General features: G+C 53.8%; 1 protein-coding gene across 4 annotated transcripts in view; it reads right to left on the reverse strand.

Annotated features, from left to right (window-relative positions):
* Positions 1–4,804: 4,804 nt before the first annotated feature.
* The window catches only part of ASTN2 (astrotactin 2), a 377,208-nt gene continuing 365,867 nt past the window's right edge, over positions 4,805–16,145 (reverse strand). For all 4 annotated transcript variants that reach the window (XM_074609111.1, XM_074609113.1, XM_074609112.1 and 1 more), the window contains 3 exons: positions 13,686–13,786; positions 12,219–12,402; positions 4,805–5,733 (listed from right to left, as the gene is read on the reverse strand). In XM_074609111.1, coding sequence (XP_074465212.1) covers positions 5,496–5,733; positions 12,219–12,402; positions 13,686–13,786 — 523 coding nt within the window. In that variant the 3' untranslated portion in view covers positions 4,805–5,495. The remainder of the gene's footprint in view (positions 5,734–12,218; positions 12,403–13,685; positions 13,787–16,145) is intronic.

The raw sequence follows: 16,145 nt of genomic DNA on the forward strand, positions 1-16,145 counted from the left end.
TTCCCTCTGCCCTGGATTGGAATAACCGCTGCCCACATCATTCAGGTCAACAACTGGCCTAAATTCTCTGATAAAATGCAGCCAAAGGGACAGGGTCTTAAATTTTTTTTAAGTACAAGTGAGGCAATACTGTGTCAAAATAGTTTTAAAGGTCTTGAGAATCTTTTGGCTGACTTCTCTCAGGCCTGGGGAGGATCGTTAGTGGTTAAAAACAGCTTTCACAAAATTAATATTTTTTTTGCAGATAGATAGAAAAAAAAGTTATTCACAACTTCTTGATCGCTTTAGTTAGGACGAATGAAGAACTAGCCCGATCAGCAACATGGTCACTTCCAGCCACCCCCCCTGCCCTGCTCTTAAGACGTTACCTGCCAATTTAACCCATTTATAAATTGCTCTCCCATTCATAGAGCTTTTTAAAGCAGCCTAAAAGAGCCTCATATCCGAGCTCGCTGCTGCTTCCCTTTATCATCATCCAGCCCACCGGGATGAACCAACTTGTGCTTCGGGTTCATTGGCATTTTTGAAATCTGGGGCTGGTTCTGGCTGAACTTCAAAGCCCAGCTCCATCCTTGGGCACTCACCTCGTAGCACAGACATGCTCAAAATCAGCAGGTGCTTTTCAAAGTGTCACCCGAATAACAGGGTCTTTCCCAAGCCCTGATGCTGCGGTGTTTCCATAAGAGGTGAAGGCTCCATGCTAAACGGCCTCGGAGAGACGGGAGCCAGGGTCAGGAGCAGGGAAGGGAAAGGGAATCCTTCTTATCGCATGATTTATTAACACTGTGATGCTCAAACTTTCCACCTGAGCACTGAAAGCCTCCTGACACCCGCAGCACCATGTGGAATGCCAAAGCTGGATCACACTGTACTGATGCAAACTGTTCCTCGAAGCCTTTGCAGCTGCTGGAGCCGGGAGCTGTGGATCCCTTTGGGCGCAGCCTCAGCTGCCCCAGCCCCAGCCCCACACTGGGACCAGCACTCACAGGGCCAGAGCTGCCCCGGGCACTTCCCCCCCGCCGCGGTGAGACGATGAGCCATGGTCCCGCCTGGCTCAATGTCACGACCACCAACACCGGGGAGGAAAACAGGCTCAGTGCTTTTAGTAACAAAACCAAACAAACCAGAAACTTGTTCTGTTACATCCTGCAGTGCACAAATTAATTCTCACTGGTGATGCTCAGCTTCTGGAGAGCTAATCCTGCCTCTGGCCCAGCAGGTACAACGTGCAGTTTGCATCCTCCCAGTGCGACAAGGTGTGAGCTGGCCACCATGGCATCTGTCCCATCCCAGGGCACTGTCACGCCTAAGCATGAGGGTCACTGCGAGCCTTTGGCCATCCCTGGACCCGTCCCCACGATGGAGAGGAGCGGGGCTGCCTGTGCTGCCTCTGACGCTCCCTGGGCTCCTTCCCCGGCAGCACCAGCCTCATCCAATCAAGAAAAAAAATTTTAAAAAAAAGAGGAAAAGCAGAAACGAAACAAATAAATAAAGGAACAAGCACAGCACTTGACTCCAGAGGCTTTTGCCATGGGAAGAAGCTGTCCCAGAGCGGTGTGTCACTGGCGGCACAGCGACCCAAACAATCAGCCCCTCTGTGCCCCGTGCCAGCCGCAGCCCAGCCCGGGACCAGGGCGGTGGGGAACAATGGCCATGGGGACAATGGGGATTGTTCGGGGCCGCTCTGCTCCTTGGGAGGGGATGGTCCCGCACAGCCCCGGGAGGGGACCTGTGGCTGTCACCAGCTCCGCGCTGCCAAGCAAATGGCATATTTGGGGTGCCCTTAGGAAGGACGTGTGCCCACGGGGGCCTTCAAGGTGAAAGTAGCAGCGTATGTTTGTTAAAAGGAAGAACGTGAACAAACGTGGGGTGAAGAGTGAGCAGCCTCTGCAGAGACACCACCTCCCAGTGCTGAGCTGGAGTTTTTGGGGGGGTGGGGGTGCACGGATGGTGGGAGCCGGGCCAGGCTGCGCAGGGACAGGGGGTGCCCTGTGGGCACCCACGACTGCGCCATCGATGCTGTCACCTGCATATGTCCTCACTGCAGAGGCACATGGAGGGGGTCGCTTCTTTTGACCTGAACTCTTCTAAAGCTGCTGACTCCATCCAGGAGCCACTGATGCCACGTTACCCTTCCCTGCGTCATGCCATCAGGCAAATGATTTCAGCTTTGCAAATGGATGTGGGTAGTTTAGCTATTAAATTTGGATGTTGGCATCTTTTTGCCCCTCTCCCCACTCACTTTTCATATTCATCCACCCCTTGGGGCCTTCCCCACCCAGGACAGCTTTGGCCCCTGGTCTGCCAAAGCCCAGCGGTGGCACAGCAAGGTTGGGAGTTCGCAAGAGGAGCCGGCTCCTGGGGCAAAAGGCATCCGATGTTTTGGAGCAAGGATGTCTTTTCCCTATGGGAAGTGGAGGAATGGCGGGGGGGGGGGGGGCTGGTTGGGGAGGGGAGGGTGCGTGTGTGTGTGTGTGTGTGTGAGCGCGCGCGTGCGTGTGTGTGTGTGTGCGCACACACACTATGGGGCACAGGTCCGTCTGCCAGCATCTCCAGGCTGCGACTACAGCTGTTTATCTTGAGAGCCGGAGGGTTACATTCTCCAAAGTTTCCAGGGAGAAAATACAGACCCTTCCTTTCAGCTGCGCGCCGGAGGCTGTGTAACCTCGACGAATTCCTCGGTTTTGTTTGGCTTGGGTACGCCGTGCCGGGTAGCATCACCGTCCAGAGGCTTGTCTGGCTTTGATCCGGGAGCTGGGTGCGCTTCTCGATGGGTTAACAGCCGCCGAACGCCGCAGCCTTCCTGCCCGGGAGTCTAGACTCTTCCACCTGCTGTGTACATATTAACACAGGCGGACACACAACGCGCTCTGTACACGTACCAGCCTCACCAAGGATGCGACGTGAGGCTCGTCAGCACTTTTCCAAGGTAAGCAGCGAGAATTAAGCCCCTGGTCCCTGCAGCGGACGCAGCTGCAGCGCGGAGGCAGGGGGAGAGCCGGCCTGTCCTCATGCTGCTGGCTTGTTCCCAGGTACCGGAGTTGAAGGTCTCCTTTCCATCACCGTCTGCAGCAAAATGGCCCTGTGCTGCGGGCTTCGCTTCTTTCTCCCCAGCTCTGCCAAGGGAGGCTGCTGAAATGGGTGTCCCAGGGGCACAAAATACCACGGCGGGGGGGGGGGATCACTGTATCAGAGTGGAGAAAAACATGCTGAAGGGCAACCAGCCAGCCATCCGGTATTTTGGCCGGCATCTCCTATTCCTAAAGCCTAGCACCACACTCACGATGGTCAGGAATCCCGTGAGCAGCGTCAGCCCCGTCACACCTGAGATTTGCCTCCAGTCCCGCCAGCGACGTTACAGAAAACGCCAGCAGTTTGTCCGCCAGGTCGGTCAACGCCAGCCCCCCCCACCCCCCGCAGTGACACCACGGAGCTGCTCCCCATCGCAGCGCACACCACACGGGGCTTCCAGGAGAAATGAATCATCTCCGAGCAAAAAACCAAACAAAAACAAAATAAAACGCCGTGTTTGTAAAATACAGGGAAAGGCACGGCTGCGGGCCAGAGCCTTGAGAAAACAAGACGGCTTCAAAGCCCCCGGAGGTGCAGCCAGCAGCCACACGCCGTGGGGCCGGGACCCGCCGGGCTCCGTGTGGTTACTGCTGGCCCACTCCACGGCCACCAGCCACCTCTGAAGGGCAAAGGGATGGTTAACAGGCATTTAACACACATGGCATCGTGGTCCCTGCATGGCCCTTGTGCTCGGCGCTGTACAAGCCTCAGTGACACAGTGCCCATAGCCCAGCTCCATCAGGGGTCACCATCCTCTTCATCAGAAAAAGGTATCATCTAGCTTAAAAATTAATATCTCAGGCAACCTGCAATGCTTTGGCGCTTGCTACATCAAGGCAAGTTTTCTGTGAACGCCAGAAGGACTTTGAGCAGGTACTGGAGGCTTCCGACTGTGCAACAGCATCGTGGCCCAAGACAAATGAAGAGACATAACCAAAGACGGAGAGGGGGGGCAAAAAAAAAGAGCAGTTTGGGTGAAACAATCATAATTATTTGAGTGGGTGCAAATCAGGCAAATAGGTTTAGCTCGAGAAGAAAAAACAGTCTCAGGCTGAGCTTCCTCCACATGAAATCCCGTGCCTTTGTTTGGTTTCAAAACATTTTCATTTTGAAATTCACCTCCTGCTTGTTTGCTTTTGCATTAAAGGGTTAAATAACCTGAAGAAACTAAACAAAACTGTTTGCTTTGGGCTGACTAAAACTGATTCATTCAACCCACACTGTTCCCTTTTCCCCCCTCCAGGTTCATTGTTTCGCTTTAAAAGGAAAAAGCAATAGCTTTGAGCTGATCTGATTTTTGGGGTGGGTTTGCTTTTTTTTTTTTTCCCCCCCTCTCGCCCTCCCGCACTTTTTGGTTTGGCTACCAGGCTGAGAAATCCATTACCCACAGGGATCCCGGGCCAGCCTAACCCACATCTGACAGTAAAACAAACCAGATTCTCCATGTCTTTTTAGCCCCTGGCTTCCTTCTTGGGCTTTCCCACACGTCTCCAGCTCCCGCCGGGGCCGGTGGCCATGCTGGGCGCTGGGGAGGGAGAGGACCCTACACAAAGAGGCTGCACTTTCCCCTCCTCTCCACGCGTCCAGCTCTTGGATCAGCGCTGGTGTCCAGATACGGCCCGTCATCTCGGCCATGTCCCGGCACGGGGACAGCCGTGATGGCCATGAAACCCTACGAACGCCCAAGCGGCGGCGAGACGGCGTCAGGAAGAAACACCAAGGAGGCGGCAAAGATGGACTTAATATGAATCTTTAATGCACAGGACAAGCTGCCGGGAGCCTTGCCAACGAAGGCTGCGCACGGAGCCGGTCCGTCGACTCGCAGTGGTACAAAAGCCCAGCTTGCCTGCAGCGTCCTCGCACCTGCCCCGACATCCCCCTCCGGGACCTTCGCTGGCAGCGCGGTGTCACTGCCCGCCCACGCCACCTCCTCCGGGCGTCGTCGGCCACCATGGCACCGGGGCCCCGTGCCCCATGGCTGCTGCCCAGCGGCAGGGCAGGCAGGGCAGGCAGGAAGGGGGTCACCCTGTGCCCAGCAGCACCCCTCTGCCCGGCCCTGGCCTCCAGCGGGTGTCTCCTCCTCCCAGGGTTTTGGAGCGTGTAGTCCAGGAAATTCAGTAAGAAAAGATTAAAAAGGAGAGGCTTTTATGCTGAGTCAAATTAGGTAATTTCTTTTTTTTTTTTTTCTTTTTTCCTCTTGAAAAATTAAAAAAAAAAAAAAAAGGAAAAGAAATTAAAGTCCAACTTGCTGATTTCTTGTTTCTCTGCCGTCTGCGTGAGAAAGTCCTGTTTGGCCTCGCTGTCCCCTTCCACCCCCTCCGAACACCACCCGACCCCGACCCCCACCAGCCACTCAGCACATCACGAGTCCTCGACTCCTCGGAGTCCCTTGGCCTCCCACAGCTCCAGGCCCGCACCTTCCCTCACCGGCCCTTGGACTCCCCGTACGTGTTGCGCAGCATGGAGACCATCTTCTCCTCGCACGTTACTTTGGTGTCCTTTAGGATGCTGTACCAGACCATGCCGGGTGGCCGGACTTCTTCGCTGCGGCAGAACAAGTAGGGCATGGTCTCGGTGCGGCTCTGGATGTAGGCACTGCGTAGCAGGGTCGAGCAGTGACTGCTGACCTTCTCCAGCCTCCTCAGGATCAGGTGTGCCTTCCTGGAGGGGACAAACAGAGATGGAGACAGAGCAGGGTGGGCAATGCAAAGAGGAGACCAGGAGACAGGACTCTGGTGTTCCACCAACGCAAAGAGGAGACCAGGAGACAGGACTCTAGTGTTCCACCACCGGCTCCATCTTGCAACAAGAATGGACAAGACCTGTTGCCTAAGACAATGTCTTTCAGGTGGAGAGAAGCTCTGTTTTGCCCAAAAGTTCTGTGTATATCTAATGTTTCACAGCACCGGGTCAACGGGGCTGGAGGGACCCCAGGTCTGACCTACTCGAGCAGCTCGGGTGCCCTGGGGACACCGCCTACCCCTGGCTAGATGGTCACCACCACCACCACGTGCTCCTGGCAGGCTCCAGCGCATGTGCTGGGACCCGTGCACCCCGGTGAGCCCCCCAGCACCTTACTGCTCCCAACTGCCGAGCCCAGCCCTCCCTTTCCTGTTTTCCCAAGTCTCCAGGAGGCAAATGGCCCAAAAGGACTGACACTTAGAAGAGTGAGGAATAAAAGCACAACACATTAAGACAAAACAAAATAAACCCGTAAGAAACCAAAAATCCCCTCGTGGGAGTCTGTAAAGTGCTAAATCAAACAAAGGGAGGGGAAGAGGTTTGACTTCAGTGGTCTGAAAGTCTCAAGATCACAGATTATTTCCTCTCCCTCTGGTGCCACAGGAAAGCTCTGGATTCGGGGCGAGGGGATTTCGCAGTTCCTGCAGGAATGTAAATTCCCGATAATGATATGTCAGGGGCAGCGCTGTCAGTCAGCGAGGCATAAACATGGGGATTATTTGATTATGAAAGCTGAGTGGTGTTTCAGCCCGGGCTGTGAGCTCCCGGCGGGGGGGGGGAAGCGCCGGGAGCCTGATGTGGCCGCACACCCGCAGCCACCCGGGGACGGGACAGTGGGGAAGCAGTGGCCAGAGCCACCCCAGCGCCAGAGCAGAGGGCAGAGACGGTGGCAGGAGGTGAGAGGGCATCACGTCATCCCCAGCAGGCTACGGACCTCCTCCTCTGGAGCGGGAAGACTGGATGGAAGGCTGTAGGAAACACCGCTCCTCCAGGACTCCATGGGGAAAGCTTCCCCACTCCTCCCCAGGGGTGACGGGCTCAGGGTTGGCTTTACAGGGGACGGGAAGAGCAAAGGGAGTTGGTCCTTCTTGGACAACACTCCACGTATCGATTTAACCTATGAAGACAAGCCTGACTAGGCAATTTGAGCCTCGTTAGCTACACACACACGTACTTAATAATGATGTCACGGGCTGAGCTGTGCCCAGCTCCGACAGAACACTGCTACTCACGCTACTCTCCATCGCAGCCACCTGACCTTCTACAGCATCTGGGGCTCCCACCGCACGTCAAGACCTGACACACTGCTAAGAGCAGGTCCTTCGCTGCTGGACGCCTGCCGCTAAGAAGTTATGAAATTCTGCGATGGCATTAGATGCGTTCAGTAAAGACTGATTGATTAAAGCTAAGCTCAGCAGCAAATCAAAGTCTGTAGTGACTGTCACCACAGGTAACAAACTTCAGCAAATCACAGTCACTGGTGCAGGAAGGGACCAAAAGGCATCATCTGTGCCATTTCCTTGCTGGGATCAACCTGCCCTGATCAATATCTGTCCAACCCGTTCTTAGAGCCAAGAGCTGGCAACTCTTCCACTCATCCTAATGCTGAGAAATTGTTTCTTAACATCTGAGCTGGTTCTCCCTGTTTTTTTCCAGGGAAGGCTGAGCAAACACAGGGCCCACGGTCAGCTCATTGGACGGACTTCTATGTGAGCTGACAGCGCTTGGGAGGAGAGCATTTAGCCAGAACACCCTCCTCCTCAAAAAGGATAACTATCATCTCTCTAAGGCCCTAGCTCCATGGTCACCCTTCTTTAACACAGATCACCTCTACTGGCAAAAGGGGGTATTTGCCCCTTCCCCAGCTTGTCCCTGCCCACTTGCTTGTGCAGGTGCAAGTGTCCATGGGTCCAACATGGTGAAGTTGCGCATCCAAAGGCCAACCAAGCAACCCATGGAGTTTCCCTCAGATTGATTGCCACTCCAGCTTGCCACAAGGCCTTTCCCAGCCATAGCAAGAGAGGAGTGGCAAGGAGTGGCCATGACCAGCCCTCGAGGCAGCCCCCAGTGGCGGGTAACCATGACTTGGTGCTACCCTGGACCAGGGGTGGACTCCCCAGCACATGCATACGCACGCCTGCTGGCCAACCTCTTCTCTCCCTCTCCTCCCTTCTCACCACCTCACCTTCCTCTTTGCCTCCATAGCTTTCTTCACCCACCTCTCACTCCTTCCCTGCACAACCTGCTCACTCTTTTGCTGCCACTTCCCTTGGCCTTCTCTACCTTCCCGTTTTCATGACTTGTTCCACCATACTTCCATGATCTTCTGGGTTTTGCTAAAAATCACCATGTTGTCCTTGCTTCCGCATACATACTCAGGTCTCTTATTCAGGCAAACATTCCTAAGTGTGAGGAGCAGCTCGAGGTGGCCAGGAGGCAACCCATCCAGACCTGCTGATGTCTCATGAGCTGTGCTCCTCATGGAGCTGGTCTCCACACACCTCCTGCATCTGAGTTCTGCTTGATGCAGTTGGCCCCAGGAAAGTATCAATGTTTAAGGGTGGGATGCAGCACACGATGGGTTGGCCCTATGAGGATGCTAAAAACACACTGCACCGTGGTCAAGAAAGAGACAGGGTGATGGGGAGGGAGGGAATCAGGCCCCTCGCTTTTGGTGTCCGGTGCCAAAGCCCCAGTTTTGATGGGTTACGCCGCTTTGAGTCATTTATTTTAGTGAGGTAATGAAGTCATGTGTAAATGTTAGATTTAGCTTTCGGCTGTCAGCTGTTCCCTCTTAAAAAAAAATAAGGAGAAAGAGAGACAGAGCGGGCGAGGGGAGGGGTGAGAAAGAGAGAGAGGCTTTCTGGTGAAGGCTGGGTAATAAATTACAGGAGCAGTTCTTGGGCTGCCAATTTAACACCATAAATCAAGCCCTGGGTATTACCCAAGTGCTCCCTGCGGAGGGCTGTCGGGTCAGAACGACCACCTTTTCAAATACTGGAAATGAAATCTTCCTAAATGCTGACCAACCTCATCCCTGCCAGCAGCAGTAATTTATTACCTTATTAAAGGGCAGGAATCGGGCGAGGACGGCAGGGGAGCGAGCGAGGGGGGACTCACTCTCATGGCTGCCTGTGGCCAGACCCTGAGCTCTCAGCACCCAAAGGGATGAAGCAGCCCCCTTCCCCCTCGCCCCATAGCCCGGGTGGGAGGTACCCCCACCTTGGCACGAGCCAGCAGTGCCCTCCCACCGTCCACGTGCCCACTGCAGGGACAGTTGTTTGAAGTCGGTGCCAGCCAGGGCTTGATTCTGGTCTCCACTTAAGTGACGGATTTTGGAGGTCACAGCCGCAGTCATAAATGATGGAGAGGGGGATTTAAAAACAGTGATGGCTCTAGGTGGCTGCGGTACCCTGTAGAAGGATGGAGGAGATGAAAAGGGAGGACGTCTGCTGCCAGGGCACTTTAGCTCGTGCATGAACCAGCAGCCCCAGTGCAAGGGAGTGCGGTGCAGTGATTGCACAGGGGACAGGGCACTGAGGTCCCCAGTTGCCATCCCCAGCTCTGCAAGGACGTGCCCAAGAGCTGGAGACACGTTCCCTCCCGCTTTGCCCAGCCCGGGGTGTGCTCCTGCGGGGATGTTTGTCCCCCAGCTGCATGGGGGATGCTGATCACTCACCTTGACGGCTGGTGTGGGATGAAAACATATCCAGAGCCAGCAAAACGCTGCCCTATCTCACCTAGAGGAAGATGCTGAAGGAGAACGAACCAGCACGAAAAAGCAAAGAAGAAACGATACCTGGGCTGGAGGGAAGGATGAGCTTCCCAGGACTGCTGCGGGGAGAGGGTGGCTGCCTGGCTGCCGTGTTCCCATATGGGGTGATTTTGTCATAAATTCAGATTTTTCCACTCGACTGAGAACTGACCTGGGTCTGTCAGCCCCTCATCTGAAAGGACAATGAGTCCGGGACTCGATGGCCTCTTATCACAGCCTCCCATCAGTACATTGCATTCCCCCTCGGTACCAGAAGGCAGCTGCTCTGGAGATGCACTTCATTTCCCGCGGCCGTCCCGGCTGCCTGCCTGGGCGACTGGCTCAGCAAAGGAGAGGCTGCGAGCCCTGGGCTGATGCCACATCCTGACCCCGTTCTTGCTGGTAGCCACAAGTAGGGGCAGGGAAGGAAGATTTTTAACTTAATTTGTTCCGCCTCCTCCTAAAAGCCAGGCCCTGTTTGCAGTGGTCAAAAGAATTGTCCTGAAAACACAGTAAAGAGAAAATAATAGAGAAACCTCCCTGTCGCTGTGTCAGGAAGCACCCTGGCTGCACAGATCCAAAGGTCTGAATGCACAGTAGCATTAAACCTTCACTGGTTTAGACAGATTCTTCTGGCTTGTTGGAACAAATTAACTCTGTGAGATTCACTTGGTGGAATGGGGGGGGAGCAGGAAAGGGGTTGTTGTTGCTAAAGGAGACCAGCAGGATGAGGCGAGCCAGGTGCCAAGATGCTGCTGACCACAGAAAGTCCTGGTTTAGGGCCACCTATGAGCTAAGTTTTTAATGTCTCCTTAATGTAAACCGTCTGGTTGGGACATCTGGCTGTCAGTGTGTCTTCTCGCAAGCAGCTGTTTGCAGTAACCTGTGGCTTTCATGGAAACTGGGCTCACGAGGACTCCAGTGTGATGTATTTATTACACGGAGGCAATCAACTTCCCTCTTGTCGCTCAGTTTTATGAGCGAACATTTACTGTGAAGCTGAGGCTCATCTGATAAACATTTCAAGGTACGAAAATGAATGTCCCCCTGGGAAGGAGAACAGTCCGTCAATTAAAATCGTGTTACGAGATGGCCTCCCTTGGCAGAGCCTCACTCGCCTCCCGCTACGTCAGTGCCTCCGTTTCTGTCCAAGCTCCCCGAGAAGCGAGGCTGGACGGCAGAGCTTCACTCTTGTCAAGAGCCTGGCACCGGCTGCCGCGGCGTTTGTAGATGCTTCTCCTTGGATGTAAGTCACATAATTCTCAAGTACAGCACAGGGGCATACGAGCGCTGCGAGGAGCTCATGTGGCTCGGCGAGGAAGGCAGACAGCGGCCGAATCGACCACTGACTCCAGATGTAGCTTGGTACAGAGTGGGGCAATCCGGGCAATTTAAATGTCACCTTGCAAATCTCATGGCCTGATGTAGGTATCAAGCTAGATAGCATCCTTCAATAATTGTGGTGGATCTCAAATAACGGGGGAAATAAGAAGGGGCTGATGGTTCCCAGGGAATTATAAGGGAGCAATGGAAAAGGACAAAGAAGCCTGCAGTGTCATCAAGGAAGGAGGAGAGCAGTGGAAGGATGAGAGTGGCTCCGTGCCAGAGGCTAACGAACTACCAAAGAAACTATGACCAAGGTCATCCCTGGAGGAGGGCAAGCCCCAGGCCGGCTTGGATTTATGTCCAGGAGGGATGTAAAGTGTTGTGAGGAGCTGCCATCCTGGTATTATGGACAGATCCTCAGCCATGTCCAACAAGCAGATAGGAGCAGGAGGGAGAGAAAGAAAACCTTTTCCAATTATTCATGGACTGCAAGACCTTGTTTCTCCACCTTCCTCTGCTTCAGCTTCTCAGAGAACAACATTAGATGAGGACGCTGGATGAACCATGTCTCTAAAAAGCTTCAAAGCAGGTCAAGGCTATGTGAATCCTAGAAGAGATCTCAAGATGTCCAGAAGGACAGAGCTACTTCTGAGCGTTTCTTGACGAGTGTTTCCCCAGGGGCTGGGTGGCAGCCTGGCCTTTGCTGGGACACTGCCGGGATGCTGCCAGCCCCCTGGACACAATGTAGTCCATGGGCCTGTTATTCCTGAGCTGTGCTCTCTTAGAGTCTTACCACCCCTTTCCCTGTACACTGGGGTTTGCAGATGCAGTCCCTCCGGAAAGGTTACCTTTATACTCCCAGGAAAACCCCTTCCAGCCCTCCTCAGAGCACCAAATGTATAGGAAAGAGAAAATATTTCTAGCATAAAGCTGTACACAGGTAACAGATGAGGTGCTGCGCGCTCGCTGGCATCCTTCACTATGTCCCAGGCCTACTTTACACCCTTTTCCCCTCACCCCCCAGCCTTCCCAACACTCTCAGCTCATCTGCAGCATCACCCGCCTGATGCAGGCGGGTTGCGAGATGTCCCACAAGCATTCATCCAGAGCCCACCCAGCTGCTCGATATCCCATAAACATTTATCCAAAGATCAGCTGGGACCGGGCAGTCCCAGGCGTGGCAGAACAGCTTGGTGAACACCAGAAGGGAACTTCTCTCTGCTACGAGGAGAAGGCAACGAGGTTCACTTCCACTTCCACAGCGGCCAAGCAGAGGGGTGCTCCAGGCGGTGGGGCGGGGGGGATGCAGGGAAGGGACAGGTACCTGGGCCCCAGCTCGTCCTCACTGCGCCAGACGAAGTCTCCAAACTTCTCATAGTGGGAGTTGTAGTGGTGCTGGACTCGGAAGAGCATGGAAGCGGAGACCTCCATCAGCGTGTTATAGGCCGTCTGCTGCTCCTTCCCGCTGGTGTAGCCGTTGTAGAGGTTGTAGATTTTGTCAGCTATCTCTGGAAAGGATCAGGGGGACGGGATTAATGAACAGCCAGAAGGTGCTAACGCAGGAGGAGGAGGAGGAGCGAAGCCCTTGGCAGGGCTGGCAGGAGGGGCGGGCGTCTGGGATGGCTGCCAGTCCCTTGGGGCTGCCAGCAGCAGGGTTTAGTGACCTGGGGAGCGTTTAGCAGTTCCGCAGGCTAATTCCGCAGCCCGTGCCCTGCATGAGCAGCCCCAAAGCTGCCCCAAAGCAGCAGCCGCAACGACCCAGCAATACTCCATGAAGGAACGGGAGGAGGAGGAGGAGGGCTGCCAGCACAGGCAGAGGCAGCCTCATCCTCCCAGGTAGGGCAGGCAACCTCTTCCCAAATTCACCAAACTTAAAGCAACTGCGCAGTTATCATGCTAAAGGGTAGGAAGAGCACGACACTGTTGATAGCAACATGGTACTTGAGCCAGAAATACAGCACATCTTCCTTGTGGGTATCTACTAGAGCAGCTGAGATGTATTAAACAAGAGGGTGCACTCTCTGCTGTAGAAAAGGACCTCTTTTGGGAAATTAAAAACACACAAAATCCCATTTCCTTCCTTTTCTTTAGTCTCCTGTTTACTCGTTTTTCCTGGGAATGCTTTAGCAGTAACATGAACCAAAGCATTAATGAAAACTTTCTTTGGTGTGCTTTTCAAAACAGAAAGCAAACAAGAAAGAAAACAGGTAACCCGCCTTTCGTTTAGAAGAATCTTTTTAAATTTAAAAGCAGCAAAGCGCTCTGGGTGTGAGAACAAACGGAGCTGGTTTCAAAACTGGAAAACGCAAACGTGCAAAAGTGGCTGGGCTTTTATCCGTGTTTCTGTTTCAGAAAGGAACCAAAACATGGATGCTGCCATCAGCATCCTTATGAACACTCGGAGCTGACAGTGTCCCGCACCGGTCACTGCCCCAGCGCAGCCAGGGCTGCTCCTCTCGCTTCTGCACGAAGAGATCGCTCTTTTTCCAGGGGATGTGTGCCAAACACCCGCTATCGGCTCCCACGGCCGCACACAGGGAAGGATGCCGTGGAGCTGTGTGGCACAGGACCACGGGAGCCACCAGCTGCCCAGCCCAGGGGACTTTGCTACTGGACACTCTGTCAATTTGTCACCCCTCCTCAGACGATCAACGTCCCTGTGCCCCTGGGTGAATTTACAGGAGCTTCACACTGGGAGAGGAGGGGATCGCAGGAGTACAAGACATACAGGAAAAGCAAAATGAGCAGGAAATGTCTCCTGTTGTGGAAAATGAGGTGCCTGAACACTGACCTTCTGCCTTGCTGTCATCTACCAGTGGGCAGGCCGTCCTCAGGGTGACCGTGCTCAGCTCCGAGTGTCTCCCTCGCGTATCCACCGCGTAGAGGGTAAATCTGGAAGGCAGGAAGGAAAAGAATGTCTTTATCCCCCAGTCCCACACCGCCAGGTTGTTATGGGAACTGGCCTTCACAAGAGAAAGGAAAATGTTGTCCAGGCTCCTATCAGTCAGTTTTGGCACCTCAAGGAGACGTGAGACGATCTCGGGCTCAGACCAGGAGAGCACCCAGGGAAAGGAGCCAGGGCCGGGGGGACAGGCCACCATGTCCCCACACAGCATCTCCCCCCGCTGTCCCTGGGAGCCTCACAGGGCCGTACCCTGCAGCTGCCCGACTCCAAAAGGATGCAAACATCTCCGGGGCTGCTTTGCCAGGCACCCATGCAAGCATTATAACGCTGTGGCATTTGCAAGCCGGGAATGCTCCTCTCCGGCCCTCCGGAGAACGGAGCAGTAATTCCTGCCGTAAGCGGGCTCTGTGCTGACAAGTGACAGCTCGTACACATTCTGTGAACGGCCCTTGAGGTTGTTTTCTCCCTCATTTCCTCACCAGGGTGGGGTTGGTAAAAGGGTGGGAATGATAATTTCACACTTGAAGCTAATGGAGAGCATCTGACAGTAAAATACGGCTTTTGTGCCGGATGAAACATTGAATAAACAGGCTGTGGCTGCATGGGACATCCCGGGATGCTGAGCTCAGAGTCCTGGTCAGAATATCAAAGCTCCAAAATGAGAATGCTTCTTCACAGCAGGGGCGACAATCTTCTGTCCACTCTCCCAAAAGGCAATCGGTTCATATTTATTCACTCCGAGCCAGGCATGGAAACTCGAGCTGGCTTTGACAAAGTGCAGGAGCTGGCTTGAACCCCTCGGAGGTCCGAGATGCCTGGTGTCGGGGTACCCGGCTCCCGAGAAATACCACAGCCCTGCTCCTTATCCTAAGGTAAAACCGAGCAGCTCTTGCCAGAGAGCGCAAAGAGCACCATAAAAGCAGCTGAAGCTTAAATGGGATTGAGACCCTGAGGTGTGTTTACTTAAGGAATGGTCCTAACTCCTCAGCATCGTTAGCGGGACAGAAGCAATGCTGTCTCCCTTTTCCTCACCCCACACATGAGCACCCCCCTGGCCCTGCACACCCCCCACGCGCCCGATAAGAGCTGACATTTGCACGGTAGCAATTCCCAGCACACAGGACATATTCTCCCCGAGCAATTAGCATTAGCTCCTTAACAATACTCGCCGTCTGAAAGGATGCCAGCAGACTGCCAAGGAACCCACTTGTGTGGAGGGACAACTCCCATTTTGACAAAGCTGGGGCATGCAGGGGACGCACACGCTGAGCTCACCCAAGGAGATGCTATTTAATTCCTTGGCGTGACATCATTTTCCTTAATTTACAAGGAACGTTGCTCAGAGTGGGAGCATCTCAGGAAGGACGTCCGCAACTGTGCAACTTCACAAGTACCACACACAGGCTGTTCTCCCGCTAGAGTTAAGGGACAGCAACGGAGCAATAGGGTAATACTGAATTCAGGGCAGGAGTCGAACTTCAGGGCTTTGCATCCCATCCCGGAGGTGGCACCGTCCCTCCTCCTCCCATCAATAGATGGGGGGTTCCCGGTGCGTAAGGAGTGTCCCGCCGGGAGCAAATGAGGTGTGTGTCTCTGCAGCTCGGCAGCGTGAATCCCTGCCCTGGTTTTGGCCAAATTGGCCAATGGCCGGCAACAGATGCTCTTCCCCCACCTCTCGCACACGGAGAGGAGGAGGAGAGATAAAGAGATTTGCGAGTTTAGAAGGAACTAAACTACGTTAATGAAATATTAATAATAAAATATAAAGGAAATAATGAAATAGATACAGTATACACAAAACCGTACTAAGCTCCCAAGATGACGTCACCGGCAGGCACTGGGGAAGTCCCAGGCTGGACCCAGCGACAAGTGGGAACTGGATTCCACAGCTGGAGTCAGGAACACATGGATTGGGATCAAAGGCAAATGAACGAACAGGGTCTTCCTTGGACACCGGCCATTGGAGAAAGAGACCTGACCCTTTGATCCCTCAGCTTTTATACTGAGTGTGGGGCAGATGGGATGGAATACCCCTGTTGGTCAATTTTGGGTCACCTGTCCTGTCCGCTCCTCCCCACAGATGGGACCCCTCTATGCTTTTCATTTTCCAGCTCTCCAATAGGGAAAATAATGAAATTAGCTGACCTTGGTTGTTACAGCAATAAGTATAAGCAAGAGCCTCTCTGCATATCATTCCTTGGCACTAATTGTGAACATTGGTCTTATCGCTCTGAGAACGAACCGTTTCCCGCACAACATGCTGTTAACTTCAGAGAGTTAGAAGAGGCCTAGCTAAGAAGTAAAATTACGGAACAGAAAGCTGGTTATGTTCTACCTCAAGCCAGG

Source organism: Larus michahellis, chromosome 15, assembly GCF_964199755.1.
Source record: "Larus michahellis chromosome 15, bLarMic1.1, whole genome shotgun sequence".
NCBI classification, from domain to species: Eukaryota; Metazoa; Chordata; class Aves; order Charadriiformes; family Laridae; genus Larus; species Larus michahellis.